This window comes from Ranitomeya imitator, chromosome 1 (assembly GCF_032444005.1).
Source record: "Ranitomeya imitator isolate aRanImi1 chromosome 1, aRanImi1.pri, whole genome shotgun sequence".
NCBI classification, from domain to species: Eukaryota; Metazoa; Chordata; class Amphibia; order Anura; family Dendrobatidae; genus Ranitomeya; species Ranitomeya imitator.
The window spans coordinates 1033630929-1033649347 of record NC_091282.1 but is presented as its reverse complement, the minus strand read 5'-3'; the positions used below and the strand labels follow the sequence as shown (position 1 = coordinate 1033649347).

The following is an 18419-nucleotide window of genomic DNA, read 5'->3' as shown; positions in this document are numbered from 1 at the left end:
CATTAACCCTTGTGTAAGCGCTGACTGGAGGGGAGTATGCGGGCGCCGGGCACTGACTGCGGGGAGGAAAGAGCAGCCATTTTCTTCCGGACTGTGCCCGTTGCTGATTGGTCGCGGCAAAACAGCCATGACCAATCAGCGACTTGGATTTCCATGACAGACAGAGGCCATGACCAATGAATATCCGTGACAGAAGGACAGACAGACGGAAGTAACCCTTAGACAATTATCTACTATATAATTGTCTAAGGGTCACTTCTGTCTTTCTGTCTGTCTGTCTTTCTGTCTGTCACGGATATTCTTTGGTCGCGGCCTCTGTCTGTCATGGAATCCAAGTCGCTGATTGGTCTCACCAGATGCCTGTCATGGTTGCCGCGACCAATCAGCGACGGCCACAGTCCGATTAGTCCCTCCCTACTCCCCTGCAGTCAGCGCCCGCTCCATACTCCCCGCAGTCACCGCTCACACAGGGTTAATGCCAGCGGTAACGGACCGCGTTATGCCGCGGGTAACTCACTTCGGTACCGCCGCTAATAACCCTGTGTGACCAAGTTTTTACTATTGATGCTGCCTATGCAGAATCAATAGTAAAAACATGTAATGCTAAAAATAATTTAAAAAAATAAAAAAATCATTATATACTCACCTTTCGCGATGCTCCGGTGACCGCTCCATGCAAGCGGCAGGATCGCGGTGCCAAGGATGGTATGGGAGCAGGACCTGCCATGACGTCACGATCATGTGACCGCGACGTCATCACAGACCCTGCGCGAGAAGGACCTGCCATGAAGTCACAGTCATGTGACCGAACTACAATGGGCCCTCGGAAGGTGAGTATATGTTTATTTTTTATTTTTTAACCTGTGACATACGTGGCTGGGCAATATACTACGTAGCTGGGCAATATACTACGTAGCTGGGCAATATACTACGTGGCTGGGCAATGTACTACGTGGGCTGGGCAATGTACTACGTGGACATGCATATTCTAGAGTACACGATGCGTTTGAATCGGGCCACCATCTAGTATAGTAGATTTGGAAAGTGGTCAGGCATAACAGTCACTTCGAAGCATATGAAATTAACCATAAGAAGTTCCAAAAAAATCCATACCATTTCTACTTAATTATTTTGACATTCACATATGGGATTAATTATTTTATATTTTAAAAGATCAGGCTTGTAAAGCTGTAACACACCAAAATTTTATTTTGTTTACCGTATATACTCGAGTATAAGCCGACCCGAGTATAAGCCGACCCCCTAATTTTGCCACAAAAAAACTGGGAAAACTTATTGACTCAAGTATAAGCCTAGGGTGGAAATGCAGCATTTACCGGTGAATTTCAAAAATAAAAATAGATCATTATTTCCCCATAGCTGTGCCATATAGTGCTCTGCACCGTTCATTATTGTCCCATAGCTGTGCCATATAGTGCTCTGCACCGTTCATATTTCCCCATAGCTGTACCATATAGTGCTCTGCACCGTTCATATTTCGCCATAGCTGTGCCATAGTGCTCTGCACCGTTCATATTTCCCCATAGCTGTGCCATATAGTGCTCTGCACCGTTCATTATTGCCCCATAGCTGTACCATATAGTGCTCTGCACCGTTCATATTTCGCCATAGCTGTACCATATAGTGCTCTGCACCGTTCATATTTCGCCATAGCTGTGCCATATAGTGCTCTGCACCGTTCATATTTCCCCATAGCTGTGCCATATAGTGCTCTGCACCGTTCATTATTGCCCCATAGCTGTACCATATAGTGCTCTGCACCGTTCATATTTCGCCATAGCTGTGCCATATAGTGCTCTGCAACGTTCATATTTCCCCATAGCTGTGCCATATAGTGCTCTGCACCGTTCATTATTGCCCCATAGCTGTGCCATATAGTGCTCTGCACCGTTCATATTTCGCCATAGCTGTACCATATAGTGCTCTGCACCGTTCATATTTCGCCATAGCTGTGCCATATACTGCTCTGCACCGTTCATATTTCCCCATAGCTGTACCATATAGTGCTCTGCACCGTTCATATTTCGCCATAGCTGTGCCATATAGTGCTCTGCATCGTTCATATTTCCCCATAGCTGTGCCATATAGTGCTCTGCACCGTTCATTATTGCCCCATAGCTGTGCCATATAGTGCTCTGCACCGTTCATTATTGCCCCATAGATGCTCCACATAAATCTGTGCCGCTGCTGCTGCAGTAAAAAAAAAAAAAAAAGCCATACTCACCTCTCTTGCTTGCAGCTCCCAGCGTCCGGTCCCGGCGTCTCTCCGCACTGACTGATCAGGCAGAGGGCGCCCTCTGACCTGCACAGTCAGAGCGGAGAGACGCCGGGAAGATGGAGCGGCGCCGGGAAGATGGAACGGGGGCAGGTAAATATGCGATACTTACCTGGTCCCGGCATCCGGCTCCTTCTCCCGGACAGCTGTCTTCGGTGCCGCAGCTTCTTCCTCTATCAGCGGTCACCGTTACCGCTGATTAGAGAAATGACTATGTGGCTCCACCCCTATGGGAGGTGGAGCCGCATATTCATTTCTCTAATGAGCGGTCCCACGTGACCGCTGAACAGTGGAAGAACTGCAGCACCGAAGACCGTGGGACAGGCGGGGAGCGCCAGGATCGCTGGAAGCAGGTAAGTATGCCTCAGCGCCCTCACCCGCCGACCCTGCCACCCACCTTGACTCAAGTATAAGCCGAGAGGGGCACTTTCAGCCCAAAAATTTGGGCTGAAAATCTCGGCTTATACTCGAGTATATACGGTATTTTTGTAGTGAAAAAAGAGGGGATTTGAATTTTAAGGGTATTTTAACACTTAAATTTTTTTTCTAACTATTCTTAGGTCCACCTATGGGAGATGAACCCGCTTGGTCACCTATGCAAAGTATGGTGTAAAATTAAATCACCTGAAACCTTCATAGGAATACCAATATGGAAATTATGGAGGCCGTCAGTAAGCACTCAGCTGTCATGACAACAGCGACACGTCACGATTAGTGATGAGCGAGTGTACTCGTTGCTCGGGTTTTCCCGAGCACGCTCAGGTGACCTCCGAGTATTTGTTAGTTTAGTGTTCGGAGATTTAGTTTTCATCGCCCCAGCTGAATGATTTACAGCTATTAGCCAGGCTAAGCACATGTGGGGGTTGCCTGGTTGCTAGGGTGCCAGCCTGAAGAAGGGTTTTTGTTTTCACTATGCATGTGTAATATTCATTATGTAAATTAGGGGGCAGGTCAGTGAGGGATCAGTGACCTGTAAGAAGCCATACTGATGAATACCTAATGAGAGCACCACATGAAGCCCCCCCACAGGGCGCCCTGGAGCACGAGCATATCATTACCTCAAAACTGAAAATAAAGATTAAATAACAACCACAAGATGGATTTCAGCAACTCCGGTATCATTTTAATCAGTATAACGGCGCCCACCTGACACTGTCTGTATGTTGCTGTGCACAATCCTGCTGACAGGATCCCTTTAAGCATAAATCTATATATTAAAGTAAGGTGACCACATATGTATTAAGTCTCCAGGTTATGGGGTCTCATTAGTGACTGCATTACCCCCAATCAGTAATGTATGATATATGAAAGATGCACCATAGAATTTATGTGGGAAAACATCTTTGCTGGTTTGAGCTACAAAATGTTATGCTGAGCTAGAACGATTATTGCACACGGATTTCATCTTACCTCTCGACAGCTTCCACATCGAAGCAGAACCTTCGGTCTATAGTGTCTGTGTTTCGTCTTAGGCAGTATTTAACTGTAAAATTTTCCCCTTCACCCTAATAATATAAAAATAATGTCATCTCTTGTGGACTAAATTATGTCATTTAGAATTGATATTTGATTTTCTTTATTATGGACCTTAAATGCGGTGGTCTCCTTTCAAAAAGGTTTTGCTGTAAAATCCATTAAAAGTAAAAAAAAAATAAAAAAAAGTGTGCTTCACTCACCGTGCCAAGGTCCAGTGCAGAGTCCTCGCAACTGTTCCCAGTGTATGTTATTGAGTGCAGTGTTGGTGTCACATCATCAGCAATGCAGCGAGTAAGTGAGCTCAGCAGCTCTGTCCATCTGACAGCACGAGCCGTTCACAGCTGCTGAGCTCAGTTACTAGAAGTGCTGCAAAGGGGACAGACACCAGGAGTAGAGGCGGAGACTTAATGCTGGACCCAGGAATGGTGAGTAAAGATCATATGGAGCTTATAGGAAAAATCTATTCCTGAAAGACAACTGGTACCACTCATAGAATATGCACCAAATAAATGAAAAAAATGTTCCAGTTCCCATGTAAATTTAAAAAGATTTGGTTTTTTATTGCAAAATTGCTAAAATAGCACGGCACTAAAGCATGTAGAGAAAAAAAAGAAAAAAAAACGCGTTTCAACCGCAATTGAGGTCTTTGTCCCAGCTAGACTCTCGGTGCACATACCTGAAGTATGTACAAGTGCTTCTCACAAAATTAGAATATCATCAAAAAGTTAATTTTAGTTCTTCAATACAAAAAGTGAAACTCCTATATTATATAGTCATTACAGAGTGATCTATTTAAAGCGTTTATTTCTGTTAATGTTGATGATTATGGCTTAAAGCCAATGAAAACCCAAAAGTCATTATCTCAGTAAATTAGAATAATTAACAAAAACACACCTGCAAAGGTTTCCTAAGCACTTAAAAAGGACCCTTGGTCTGTTTCAGTAGGCTCCACAATCATTGAGAAGACTGCGGACGTTGACAGATGTCCATTAGATGGTCATTGACACTCCACAATGACTGCCTCTGTTTGTAATGACTCTATATAATAGGAGTTTCACTTTTTATTGAAGAACTGAAAATAAACAAATAAAATTACTTTTTGATGATATTCTAATTTTGTGAGAAGCACCTGTATATTAAGAGATGAGCCAATCATGACACTAAACCAACATTACACGACAAACATGCAACAGGTCCATGAATTCCTAACCCATTAAAAATTACTTGAACAAGAAAGAAAAAAAAACTAACATTACATATAAACATTACTCCAGATTAAAACTTCATATGATATAAATATGATTCAGGGCAGATATATAAAAAAAAAAAAAAAAAAAAAAAATCAGAACATTAATAGTGGAACATGATCTCATTTTATTCCTTCAAGCAGTCAGGGATTCCAGTTCCCAACTTGTAAATACAAAATACCGTCTTCTCATATCAACTTCACGGAAACGTTTTTTCACCTTCTCAAACCAAAGGCCTGAAAAGAGACAACGCAGTGTTGATGAAGGTACTGAATAGTGATGAGCGAATGTGTGGGGATTGCCTGTTGATGGGCAATCACTGCATGTGTTGCGGCAGTCGAACAGCTGTTAGATATGCAGCTGCGAGGATTCGAACGTATTTTTCGAGGACGCCGAAGACACTCAGTTATCACCTGAGCATGCTCTGATAACACCTTGTCTCAGCAAGTTTGTTCAACAGTTGTAATGAACTGTTTAGCTGCCACTGATACATAGCAATTAATATTTCTGCTATTAGAAATATCATGTAAATGTTCAGAAATGCGCACCTTCATTTACCTAGAGGTAGGTATAAAATTTATATTTATATCATGTGAAGTTTTCATCTAGAGCAATGTTGATATTTGATGTGCTTTTTCTTTTTTGCTCACGTTATTCTTTTTAATGAGTTCAGGATTCATGGACCTGTTGTATTTGTCATGATTGTCGTGTGTGTGTGTGTGTGTGTGTGTGTGTGTGTGTGTGTGTGTGTGTGTGTGTGTGTGTGTGTGTGTGTGTGTGCGCGCGTATATATTTATGTATGTCAGGTATGTGCACTGAGAGTTTAGCTGGGACAAAGACCTCGATTGTGGTTGAAAAGTGTTAGTCCTGCTTACCGGTTTTCTCCATGTATTAGCCCTAGTGCTGTGCTATTTCACCAGTTTTGTAATAAAGAACACAACTTTTGAAATTTTACATGGGAGCTGGAACCTTTTTCTTTCATTCATTGCTCCGCCACGTGAGGATCAGGACGGATTTCCGTGCACCTGCTGGAGTATATCAGTCGGCTGACCTTGCTTGATTGTTTTGAACCAAATAAATGATGCAATGCATGTTAGTAAGATTTTAAAATCAATTCACGGACACGGCATGCTGTAAAACGAGACAAAAAAAAAAAAAAGGTTGAGGACATGCTGCAGAAAACCTTCAGCATTTCCCAGATATATTCAACTAATAAGAAATTAAGAACACAAATGGTGGGTTTCAATATGAACACAGCAGGAGTGAGTAATCGATAAGGTTAATACATTCATTTCTGAAGCTGCTTTACACTAATCCCTCATTTGACACTTTGGTCACGGCTGATCATGTATTACCAATACACTGTTCTGTAGCTTAGTAACTCATATCACCTGGATATAAGAACGGGTTTCATATACCGTATCAAAACATCTCAATGAGCCACTATGATGGGAGGAACAAAGTAATTAATGTTCTTTACACCTGACTTAAGTAGGGCTTTTTTTATATGAGACTTTTATCACTGCGGCAAAACTGCAATATGGTTTTATAGTAATTAAAAAAAATTAATGTCAACTTGCTACTTCCCGGCAGCCTCAGGCTTTCAGTATTAAAGGGAACCTGTCACCTGAATTTGGCGGGAGCGGTTTTGGGTCATATGGGTGGAGTTTTCGGGTGTTTAATTCACCTTGCGTTGCCTTGCGCAGGCATGTACTACGGAGGACAGAGAATGAACTTCAATCCAATATTGCGGCCAGCATGCAGCCAGTGGGTAAGGAAAGGGTGAATCAAACACCCAAAAACTCCGCCCATATGACCCAAAACCGGTCCCGCCAAATTCAGGTGACAGGTTCCCTTTAAGGGAAGAGCTTCAGTCACTGCTCACTACATAGTGAGCGGCATTGTAACAACGCCCCTGCACTGACTGTTAGCACTGATGCGCTAAAGAGCCAGCTGTCAGTCAGTGCCGGGGTGTTACATGATCATTAGGAAAGGCCAGGCGATGCAAATTTCCCAGCTTTATTTTTAAAAAAAACAGCCTTGTGCCAAAAACAGCAGCCATAGATTCTTTTAAGCAGCTTCCTAGCACTCTGAAAATGGTGAAGGCTCATAAAGCAGGAGAAAGCTAAAAAGATAGCAAAGCGGTGTCGGTTTTTTATGTAATTAAGAAACGACAGTTAACAGGAACAGTGGAGATCAATACAAGGTCTGGAAGACCAAGCAAAATTTCAGTGACAGCTACTGGTAGGATTGCTAGAGAGGAAAGCTAGAACCCCCTCTTGACTGCAAAAGATCTTCAGGAAGATTTATCAGACTCTGGATTTATGGTAAGGGGACAGCTTATTTTACAAGCTGCTCTTCATACAAAATGGAAAAAAAGAAAAATTTTGTTATACTCACTATTTTCCCTCCTGATCTATGTTCATATGGAAACATAGAAAAGGTCTTGGAATCCTTCTTATACATGCAGTAGTGCTTCACCCAGCTGGAGCCAAACGGGGCAGGACCTATATCAGAAATAAAATGGATACAACTATTGATGACGATGTGATTATTTGTCTAAAACAAAAGATTCTAGAATTAAAGTGACAACTGAATATGTAGCCCATGATCTGAAACGAAGATAAGTTACAGAAGAATACACTGATAAATTGGTCACTTATGACAAAATAATAGAGAAGTATGTAATACTGGCTGCACAGGACTGGCAGCAAAGCTTACGTTTCTCCTGGACATACAGGTAGCCTTCCATTGTAAAAGGGCTAGCTCGTTTGTGCTCTTGTGGCTTTTCTCGGATTTTTCTCAACAGCTCTTCAACTTCGGATCGTGTCCCTTCAAAACGATTTCGGGTCTAAAATCCGAAAAGCAAAAATATGTTAAAATTTGAAGACTTCTATAAAATCCCGTGCCCGTCGCTGACTGGTCGTGGCAATGGTCGTGGGCGTTTTGCCACGACCAATCAGCGACTTGCATTTCCATGACAGACAGAGGCCGCGACCAATGCATATGCGTGAGACAGACCGACGGACAGACAGAAAGACGGAAGTGACCCGTAGACAATTATATAGTAGATCTATACACACACACACAGTACAGACCAAAAGTTTGGTCACACCTCATTTAAAGATATTTCTGTATTTTCATGACTATGAAAATTGAACATTCACACTGAAGGCATCAAAACTATGAATTAACACATGTGGAATTATATACATAACAAAAAAGTGTGAAACAACTGAAATTATGTCCTGCCCTCACACTCCCAGGCCATGAAGAGTTTTTACTGTGACTGAATAAAGGAAACACTGTTTTAAAGGATCGGTGAGTGCTACCTATTTTTCCTTCTGGTTATGGACGATAGATATGTATATACACAAAGTCATGGCCAAAACTGTTGGCACCCCTCAAATTAATCCAGAAAATAAAGTATTTTTCCCAGAAAATTATTGCAATTACACATGTTTTGTTATCCACGTTTAATTGCGTTTGTGTATTGGATCAATACAAACACACAGAAAAACAAGACAAATTGGACATGATTTTACACAAAACCTTGAAAACGGGCAGCACAAAATTGTTGGCATCATTCCAAAATTGTGGACAAACAACTTTGTTCCAAGCATGTGATGCTCGTTCAAACTTACCTGTGGCATGTAACAGGTGTGGGCAATATGAGAACCACACCCAAAAGCAGATAAAAAGGGGAGAAGTTGACTCAATCTTTGCCTTGTGTGTGTGTGTGCCGCACTAAGCATGTAGAACAGAAAGAGGATAAGAGAACTGTCGGAGGAACAAACTTGCTGATAATAATCTCAAGGTTACAAGTCCATTTCCAGATATCTTGATGTTGCTTTGTCCACGGTACGCAACATAATCAAGTAGTTTACACAATACATAGCACTGTAGCTAATTTTCCTGGACATGGAGGGCAGAGAAAAACTGAAGAAGGGGTTGCAACACAGGATAGTCTGGATGGGGGATAAGCAGCTCTAATCAAGTTTCAAAGAAATTCAAGCTGTCCTGCAGGCTCAGGGTACGTAAATGTCAACACGAACTATGAATATTTACATGAAACACTATGGCAGGAGACCCGGAAGGATCTCACTTCTGACAGATGAGACCAAGATAGAGCTTTTGGCAGAGCACATCATTCTACTGTTCACCGAAAACGGAATGAAGCCTACAAAGAAAAGAACACGTTACCTACAATGAAATATAGTGGAGGCTTTGAAGTTTTAGGGTTGTTTTGTTCTCAAACACTGGGTGCCATGACTGTGCAAGGCATCACGAAATCTGAAGATTACCAAAGGATTTTGGGTCACAAATTATGTCCAATTTGACTTTTGTTCTGCTTTTTTGTGTGTGTTCCAATACACACAAAAGAAATAAACAAGTGTATAACAAATTATGTTGTGAGGACACAACATTGTATCTGAATTAACCAGATGTCTATTTTCAGCAAGCCAAGAAGAATAGACCTATCTACAGTACAGACTAAAAGTTTGGACACACCTCATTTAAAGATTTTTCTGTATTTTCATGACTGTGGAAATTGTACATTCACACTGAAGGCATCAAAACTATGAATTAACACATGTGGAATTATATGCTTAACAAAAAAGTGTGAAACAACTGAAAATATTTCTTATATTCAAGGTTCTTCAAAGTAGTCACCTTTTGCTTTGATGACTGCTTTGCACACTCTTGGCATTCTTTTGATGAGCTTCAAGAGGTAGTCACCGGAAATGGTCTTCCAACAATCTTGAAGGAGTTCCCAGAGATGCTTAGCACTTGTTGGCCCTTTTGCCTTCACTCTGCTGTCCAGCTCACCCCAAACCATCTCGATTGGGTTCAGGTCTGGTGACTGTGGAGGCCATGTCATCTGGCGTAGCACCCCATCACTCTCCTTCTTGCTCAAATAGTCCTTACACAGCCTGGAGGTGCGTTTGGGGTCATTGTCCTGTTGAAAAATAAATGATGGTCCAACTAAACGCAAACTGGATGGAATAGCATGCCGCTGCAAGATGCTGTGGTAGCCATGCTGGTTCAGTATGCCTTCAATTTTGAATAAATCTCCAACAGTGTCACCAGCAAAGCACCCCCACACCATAACACCTCCTCCTCCATGCTTCACAGTGGGAACCAGGCATGTAGAGTCCATCCGTTCACCTTTTCTGCGTCGCACAAAGACACGGTGGTTGGAACCAAAGATCTCAAATTTGGACTTATCAGACCAAAGCACAAATTTCCCCTGGTCTAATGTCCATTCCTTGTGTTCTTTAGCCCAAACAAGTCTCTTCTGCTTGTTGCCTGTCCTTAGCAGTGGTTTCCTAGCAGCTATTTTACCATGAAGGCCTGCTGCACAAAGTCTCCTCTTAACAGTTGTTGTAGAGATGTGTCTGCTGCTAGAACTCTGTGGGGCATTGACCTGGTCTCTAATCTGAGCTGCTGTTAACCTGCGATTTCTGAGGCTGGTGACTCGGATAAACATCCTCAGAAGCAGAGGTGACTCTTGGTTTTCTTACCTGGGAAGGTCCTTATGTGAGCCAGTTTCTTTGTAGAGCTCGATGGTTTTTGCAACTGCACTTAGGGACACATTCAAAGTTTTCCCAATTTTTTAGACTGACTGACCTTCAGTTCTTAAAGTAATGATGGCCACTCGTTTTTCTTTACTTAGAATTTGTATTATGGCAAGAAAAAAGCAGCTAACATTCTATTCAGTAGGACTATCAGCTGTGTATCCACCAGATTTCTGCTTAACACAACTGATGGTCCCAACCCCATTTATAAGGCAAGGAATCCCGCTTATTAAACCGGACAGGGCACATCTGTGAAGTGAAAACCATTTCCTACCTCTTGAAGCTCATCAAGAGAATGCCAAGAGTGTGCAAAGCAGTAATCAAAGCAATGATTTTTTTGCAACAGTGTGTTTTTGGTTTTACTGTGCTTTTTTGTGTTTTCAAGTCTCTTGGTGGTGTGAACATGTCTCTACGGGCTTGTTCACTGTGCGCGCAGCTCATGTGTTCTGGTTTCATATAATTGTTTTCTTGTGTCCACAAGACTGGGGAGGCCTCCACCCCTCTTTTTTTGAGCTGTGCGCACAGGAGCCGTTCTGTCCAGCGTGTCCACATGGACATTCCTTTTCTGAATCCTGCTCATACAGGTATTGTACATATGACCAGGTTTTAAATACATCAGATAGGGATTACATACATTAGTTAGGACTGCTCTGATATGGGTATACCTTGACGTTTGGTAGAGCGGCTTAATATACATTTTTTGCAAAAAACGTATCAACCAAATACCCTGTTTTTTCCATCTTTTTACTAGCACTTGCTGTCCACTGTGATTTTTTTGCAACAGTGTGTTTTTGGTTTTACTGTGCTTTTTTGTGTTTTCAAGTCTCGTGGTGGTGTGAACATAACATTCTATTCAGTAGGACTATCAGCTGTGTATCCACCAGATTTCTGCTTAACACAACTGGTGGTCCCAACCCCATTTATAAGGCAAGGAATCCCACTTATTAAACCGGACAGGGCACATCTGTGAAGTGAAAACCATTTCCTACCTCTTGAAGCTCATCAAGAGAATGCCAAGAGTGTGCAAAGCAGTAATCAAAGCAAAAGATGGCTACTTTGAAGAACCTAGAATATAAGACATATTTTTAGTTGTTTCACACTTTGTCAAGTATATAATTCCATATGTGTTAATTCATAGTTTTGATGCCTTCAGCGTGAATGTACAATTTTCATATTCCTGAAAATACAGAAAAATCTTTATTATGACACATTGTGCTCTTATCCTGGATGACTAGTGATATTGCCGATATACTAATTACACATTGTTCAAGCCAGACAGTTTGTTGACTTTTACAAAAGAGGAGGATGAATGCTGGTTTGAAGGATACTTGTCTATATATATAATTGTCTAAGGGTTTTTCCGTCTGTCTGTCTTTCTGTCTGTCTGTCAGTCCTGGAAATCCCGCGTCTCTGATTGGTCGAGGCCGCCAGGCCTCGACCAATCAGCGACGGGCACAGTATCGACGTAGAAACCCACGTCTCTGATTGGTCGAGGCCACCAGGCCTCGACCAATCGGCAACGGGCACAGCGACGATGATGTCATAAAGGACGTAGACATCCCGCGTCTGATTGGTCGAGGCCGCCAGGCCTCGAACAATCAGCGACGGGCACAGTATCGACGTAGATGTCATAATGGTTGCCATGGCGACGATGTCATAAAGGTTGCCTCGACCAATCAGCGACGGGCACAGTCTGCCGCGAATTCTGGAATCATCATTGTCCATATACTACGGGGACATGCATATTCTAGAATACCCGATGCGTTAGAATCGGGCCACAATCTAGTTAAGTATAAAAAGAGATCATACGCCTCTGTATGGAGAGACAGACAGGAGGAGACAGATATTCAGCCAAGACAACCAGATATGCAAAGAACCAAACTCTCTACATGACAGCAGTCAAGACATCATGCCGTTCTACAGGATGCCATCATAAAGGACCATGGCCCCGGCTGGAAGAAAACAGATCTGCTTCCATTGAGCATCGCAAATCCATGGATACCAAGAATGGGACCCGTCGGTCACCTGGCTCCATGGCAATGTTCGGCGAAGCCCGGTTGTGACCCTCAGGTCAACTGGCATTGCACCTGAATGGACGGTCATCTTCCTATGCTTGTTGTTACGTCCGCTCTGTGTGCTTGCCACAGGTGGGGTAGTGGGCCCTGGAAAATCTGAAGTAACAGCGGCTACTATCCCAGAGAGTCAAGGGAAAAGTGAGACTCTAATGTGCACCATCTTGGGTATTTTGCTGGGGCTGATCTATGTGTTATCTGCCTGTTTTGTTGTTCAATAAAGTATTGCCACACTGTTTTACCCTCACCCTGTGTTGTCTGAGGAGCATTACACCCACAGAGAAAGGAGAGAGGGCGTTCGGTGGAAGATACCTGCGTCAATGTGGTTTCAACTAGCGGACCTGGGCACCCACCGACCCCCTGTGTCGTCACATGTATAATTGCAATAATTTTTAAGAAACAAATTTTAAGGGTGCCAACACTTTCAGCCATGAGTGTATAGTAAAAACAAATGCATTCAACCCTCCAATGCAAAATGTGACCACCCACTTACAAGTTTCAGTAACATTTTTAACATTCTTAACATTTATCCTGTGGTTCGGTCTATGATTCAGGTGTCCACACGATTCATATTTGGCCCCTTTGGGGGATCTGAGATGATCCCATTATAAGTCAATGGGGTGCAGCAGGTGTTTGTCGTTCAATGGATTAGTCCAAGTTCTAACTTAGAAGTTTTTCTTCTGTGACAGCATAGAAAAGCATAATTCACAACTCTGATATATGAAAGAATTGCAATTGAACTTCCTCCACCTGTCAGAGCTACCTCAGCTACAAGCATCAGATCTCTTCAATAAGGTATGCCCTTTACACTGGTGACAAATCCATTGGAGGCCATATTTCATGGTCCAAATATGGAACAATGCCAGGACTGAGTGTGTGACTCCTGACCCAAATTCATAGCCATCAAACCTAGAACTGCGATCCGTACACAGACTTTGAAATGCGGCTGTTTGAACCTGGCCATAAAAATAAATAAATAAATAAAAACACATCATAAAAATAAATGGACGTGGATATTTCTGCTCTTCCAGCATTGAAATTAAAATGACAACATTGGTGTTTTATCTGCAATACAAACTTATTGTACCAATGTAAAACTTCCACTAGGTGGCAGTACGGTTCCATTTATAAGCTTCTATTTTTCCTTCCCTTTGATAGTGATAGAATATGTGATGCAAATCCACACTGGATTTACACAGCACTTCTAAGAAAAATGAAGATACAATTTACAGTAATAAACATACAGTAATAAACATTTCTCAGAATACAAACATATGAAAGGTATTATCTGGTTAAAACAAGTTATCACTTTCAAGCGCATCGATCAGCAGAATGTGGCACATAATTAATCCTAATCAACAACTGCCCTATCCATTCTCTATGTAACTGCTGAGGGTACTGATGTGATTTTTCTGCAAGTCCCGTAGAGAATAAATCTGACCAGCTACACAATCTTTTAGTGAAGAATTTGCATCCTCAGAAAGGGAACTTTTATCCCCAATAGGATATAAATTCTTTTAACCGGACAATCCCTTTAAAAAGGAAGCCATGACCAGAAAACAAATTAGGTTTTTGAGTTATATGTAATTTTAAATATGTGCGGCTTGTGTGTGAAAATTGTATCTATACCAGTATATTATGTATAACATTTCTGTCAAAAGCTTCGACACCTGTTCATGCAATGGTTTTCCTTCTTACTGAAATGTGCATATCGTAGATTCAGACTGGAGGCACCAAAAACAAATCAATCAGAATGTTTGCTAGACCTATTTCTCAGAGTATTTCCTTATTACTCTGATGACAGCTTAACCCTCCCCTGCTATTCTATCAGGAAGCCTCATCAGGTAGCCGCCTGGAATGTCATCTGATGCAGCATTCATCCCTCACCCTATTAATCACATGGCCCTTTCATAGCTTGGATGTGCTTTTTGGGTCATTGTCCTGATGAAACAAAAGTTATGGTGCCACTAAGTGCAATCTAAATGGGATGGCTCATTGTTGTACAATGCTGTGGTAGCCAAGATGGATTAAAATATGCCTTGAATTTGGAATAAAATCACCAGTATATCTCGACTTCAGCAAAGCATTTGATAAAGTATCTCATTGACAAGGCTACAGTTAGGTGGATTCATAACTGGCTCAGCGATTGTACTCCAAGAGTGATAAATAGTTGCACATCAAAATGGAAGACTGTTACACGTGGGGTACCACAAGGCTCTGTCCTGGCCCCAGGGTTGTCCAACATTTTTATAAATGATCTAGATAAGGGAACTGAAGGTAAATTAATCAAATTTGCAGAGTATGTGAAGGTAGGAGGGATAGCTACAACACTAGAGCAGACAGAAAAAGGACTCAGAAGGATCTAAATAAGCTTGAACAATGGGCAGCGACTAAAGGTACCTTCACACTAAACGATATCGCTAGCGATCCGTGACGTTGCAGCGTCCTGGCTAGCGATATCGTTCAGTTTGACACGCAGCAGCGATCAGAATCCTGCTGTGATGTTGTTGGTCGGGGCTAGAAGTCCAGAACTTTATTTGGTCGCTGGTTCTCCCGCTGACATCGCTGAATCGGCGTGTGTGACGCCGATTCAGCGATGTCTTCGCTGGTAACCAGGGTAAACATGGGGTTACTAAGCGCAGGGCCGCGCTTAGTAACCCGATGTTTACCCTGGTTACCATCCTAAAAGTAAAAAAAACAAACGCTTCATACTTACCTTCCGCTGTCTGTCCCCGGCGCTGTGCTTTCCTGCACTCACTGTGAGCACAGCAGCCGGAAAGCAGAGCGGTGAAGTCACCGCTCTGCTTTCCGGCCGCTGTGCTCACAGCCAGTACAGAGAAGCACAGCACCGGGGACAGACAGCGGAAGGTAAGTATGAAGCGTTTGTTTTTTTTTACTTTTAGGATGGTAACCAGGGTAAACATCGGGTTACTAAGCGCGGCCCTGCGCTTAGTAACCCCATGTTTACCCTGGTTACCGGCATCGTTGGTCGCTGGAGAGCTGTCTGACAGCTCTCCAGCGACCAAACAGCGACGCTGCAGCGATCCGGATCGTTGTCGGTATCGCTGCAGCGTCGTTTAGTGTGAAGGTACCTTAATAGAATGGTATTTAACAGGGAGAAATGCAAGACTCTGCATCCGGGCAAGAAAAACAAAAACTACAGAATGGATGGAACAGACTAAGCAACAGCACGTGAAAAAGCCTTGGATACACTAATAGATCACAGACTGCATATGAGTCAACAATGTGATGCAGCTGCAAATAAGGCAAACACAGTTCTAGGATTATTAGGAGAAGCATAGAATCTAGATCACGTGAAATAATTACCCCCCTCTATTTTAAACAAGACATTGAAAAACTGGAGCAAGTTCAGAGAAGAGCTACCAGGATGGTGAGCGGACTGCAAAGTATGTCCAGATTTGGGAAAGTTTAGCTTGCAAAAAAGACTAAGAGGAGACTTAATAGATGTCTACAAATATCTGAATGGATGTTACAGTGTAGAAGGATCATCATTTGTCTCATTTGCACATGGAAACAAGAGAAGCAATGGAATGAAACTGACAGGGAGACGATACACATTATATATTAGAAAAAAAAACTGACAGCGAGGGTGATCAATGAGTGGAACAGGCTGTCACGAGAGGTGGTGAATTCTCCTCCAATGGAAATCTTCAAACAGAGGATGGACAGACATCTGTCTGAGATGGTTTAATGAATCCTATATTGACACGATGACCCTAGAGGTCCCTTCCAACTCTAACAGCAAAGCACACCCACATGAGCACACCTCTCCCTACATGATTCACAGTGGGCAATGAACATGTGGAAACCATCCGCTAACCTTCTCTGCATCTCGCAAAGACATAGCAGTTAGTGCCAAAAACCTCTAATTGTAACCTATCAGACGACAGTACAGATTTCCACTAATTTAATATCCAGTCCTTGGGTTGCTTGGTCCAAAGAGTCTCTTCTTTTTTGCAGTCCTCAGCAGCGGCCTCGTTACAGGAATTTGACCATAATGGCTAACTTCTTGTAAGTCTCCTTTGGACAGCTAATGTTGAAATAATTCTGTTACTTGAGGTCTACGCATCATTTATGAAGCGGTTATTTGAGGTGCTGCCAATTTACTTTCCAAGGCTGGTAACTTGGATGAACTTATCCTCTGCAGAAGTAATTCTTTGTCTTCTTTTCCAGGGTCAGTCCACGAGAGCAAATTTCATCCTAGCAATTAATGGTTTTCATGATGGCACTTTTGGATACCTTCAAGATCCTAGCAATTTTCCAGACCGACTGACCTTTATTCCTTAAAGAAATGGACTGTTTTTCTTTATTCAGTTGAATAGTTCTTGCCATACTTTGTCTTATAACAGTTGTGGATTAGGACTTAGCACTATATGGAGCTGTGTAGGATGGTCACAAACACTTTGTAAAAGCTGGCGAGTCTACAAATGAACTCTTGACTATGCAAACTTATGCATTGGAAGCCATTCCAGGTGACTATGTGATGAAGGTGAGTGAGAGAATGCCAAAGATATGTAAAGCGGTCATCAGAAAAAAATAAGGGGTATTTTGAGGAATCTATGGTTTACAAACTGTGGCTTCACACGTGTTTCTTTACGTCTTGTGTTCCCTAATGGTTTTGCTACTATCATTTTGAATCTGCGATATTAAGACTCCAATAAGAAAAAAAAGGCCACTGTATGAACAGGTGTGAAGAAATTTTTGACCAGTATGGTATATCTACAGTATGCACACACACAGACACAAATATTTGCAACCATTTGACTTTCACTGTACAACTAACAAAAACCATCAGGCTTATTCATAAAAAAAAGCCATAAAGAAGACAGAACCCTGCTCACAAACTCAGAGGTAACACAGTAAATCCCATGTATATATACATATAGTAATTCAACCACACTCACATTCTGAATGTTAATTTGCAGCTCCAGTTTGTAATGGTTAAAATCTTTTGCAAGTTCATATCCTTGGTGATAGAAGGTAAAAATTCCTTGGAAAAATGACAGCATCTATGAAAAAATAAACGTCATTCAATATTCAAGGAATAAAAATTAGCAGTATCAGAAAGTACACAGAAAATATTCAATAAGCCAAAATTCCACATAATGTAGTAAATAAAGCAAAATAAAGATATGAAAAAGAATTATTCGAGTTATTACCATTCATGGGAAAGATGAGCGAAATCTAATATGGTGACCAATACAGCACCTGTACATGCAGTTACCCAGATCTCGACTCCCTCATATCGGAATTCATTAAATCATAAGGTTTCTACATATTAATGTCCGTATACTTTGTAAAACTAGTAGAACTAGGAAGAACCTAAGTTGTCTGACAATCAGTAGGGCTCATTCATACGCTCTTGAAACTTCAAGCATTATAATGGCTGTTTTCATGCATTTCAGTGGCTTGTACATGTACTTTCCTAGTATATTAGAAGCCCTATAGAGCAGTCAATGGAGAAGAAACAAACCATTTAAAATATAAAAAAATCGGTGTATTTTCAGTAAAAATGCCACGGTCCTCTTCAAATCGAAAAACAAAGCTTTCATGAGTTGGTGCTTGAGTAGGGTCCTACCTTGTATAGAATTGTACAGAAGAGTCTGCTACTCAGCCAGTTGCAGAGAAAATATATTTGACTTTTGATAAGTAATCTATAAATACCTCATAATTCTGTCACAAACACTAGAAAGGTACTTGTCACTTAAAGGTGATAATGATTATTAGT

At 41.8% G+C, this 18419-nt stretch overlaps 1 protein-coding gene across 1 annotated transcript in view; it reads right to left on the bottom strand.

Moving 5' to 3' along the window:
- ARHGAP10 (Rho GTPase activating protein 10) overlaps positions 1 to 18419 on the bottom strand; it is a 392295-nt gene that overhangs the window by 241954 nt on the left and 131922 nt on the right. The window contains exons 7-10 of the mRNA XM_069744044.1: positions 17596 to 17700; positions 7741 to 7870; positions 7420 to 7526; positions 3707 to 3801 (exon numbers count right to left, since the gene is read on the bottom strand). Of these exons, the coding sequence (XP_069600145.1) occupies positions 3707 to 3801; positions 7420 to 7526; positions 7741 to 7870; positions 17596 to 17700 (437 nt within the window). The remainder of the gene's footprint in view (positions 1 to 3706; positions 3802 to 7419; positions 7527 to 7740; positions 7871 to 17595; positions 17701 to 18419) is intronic.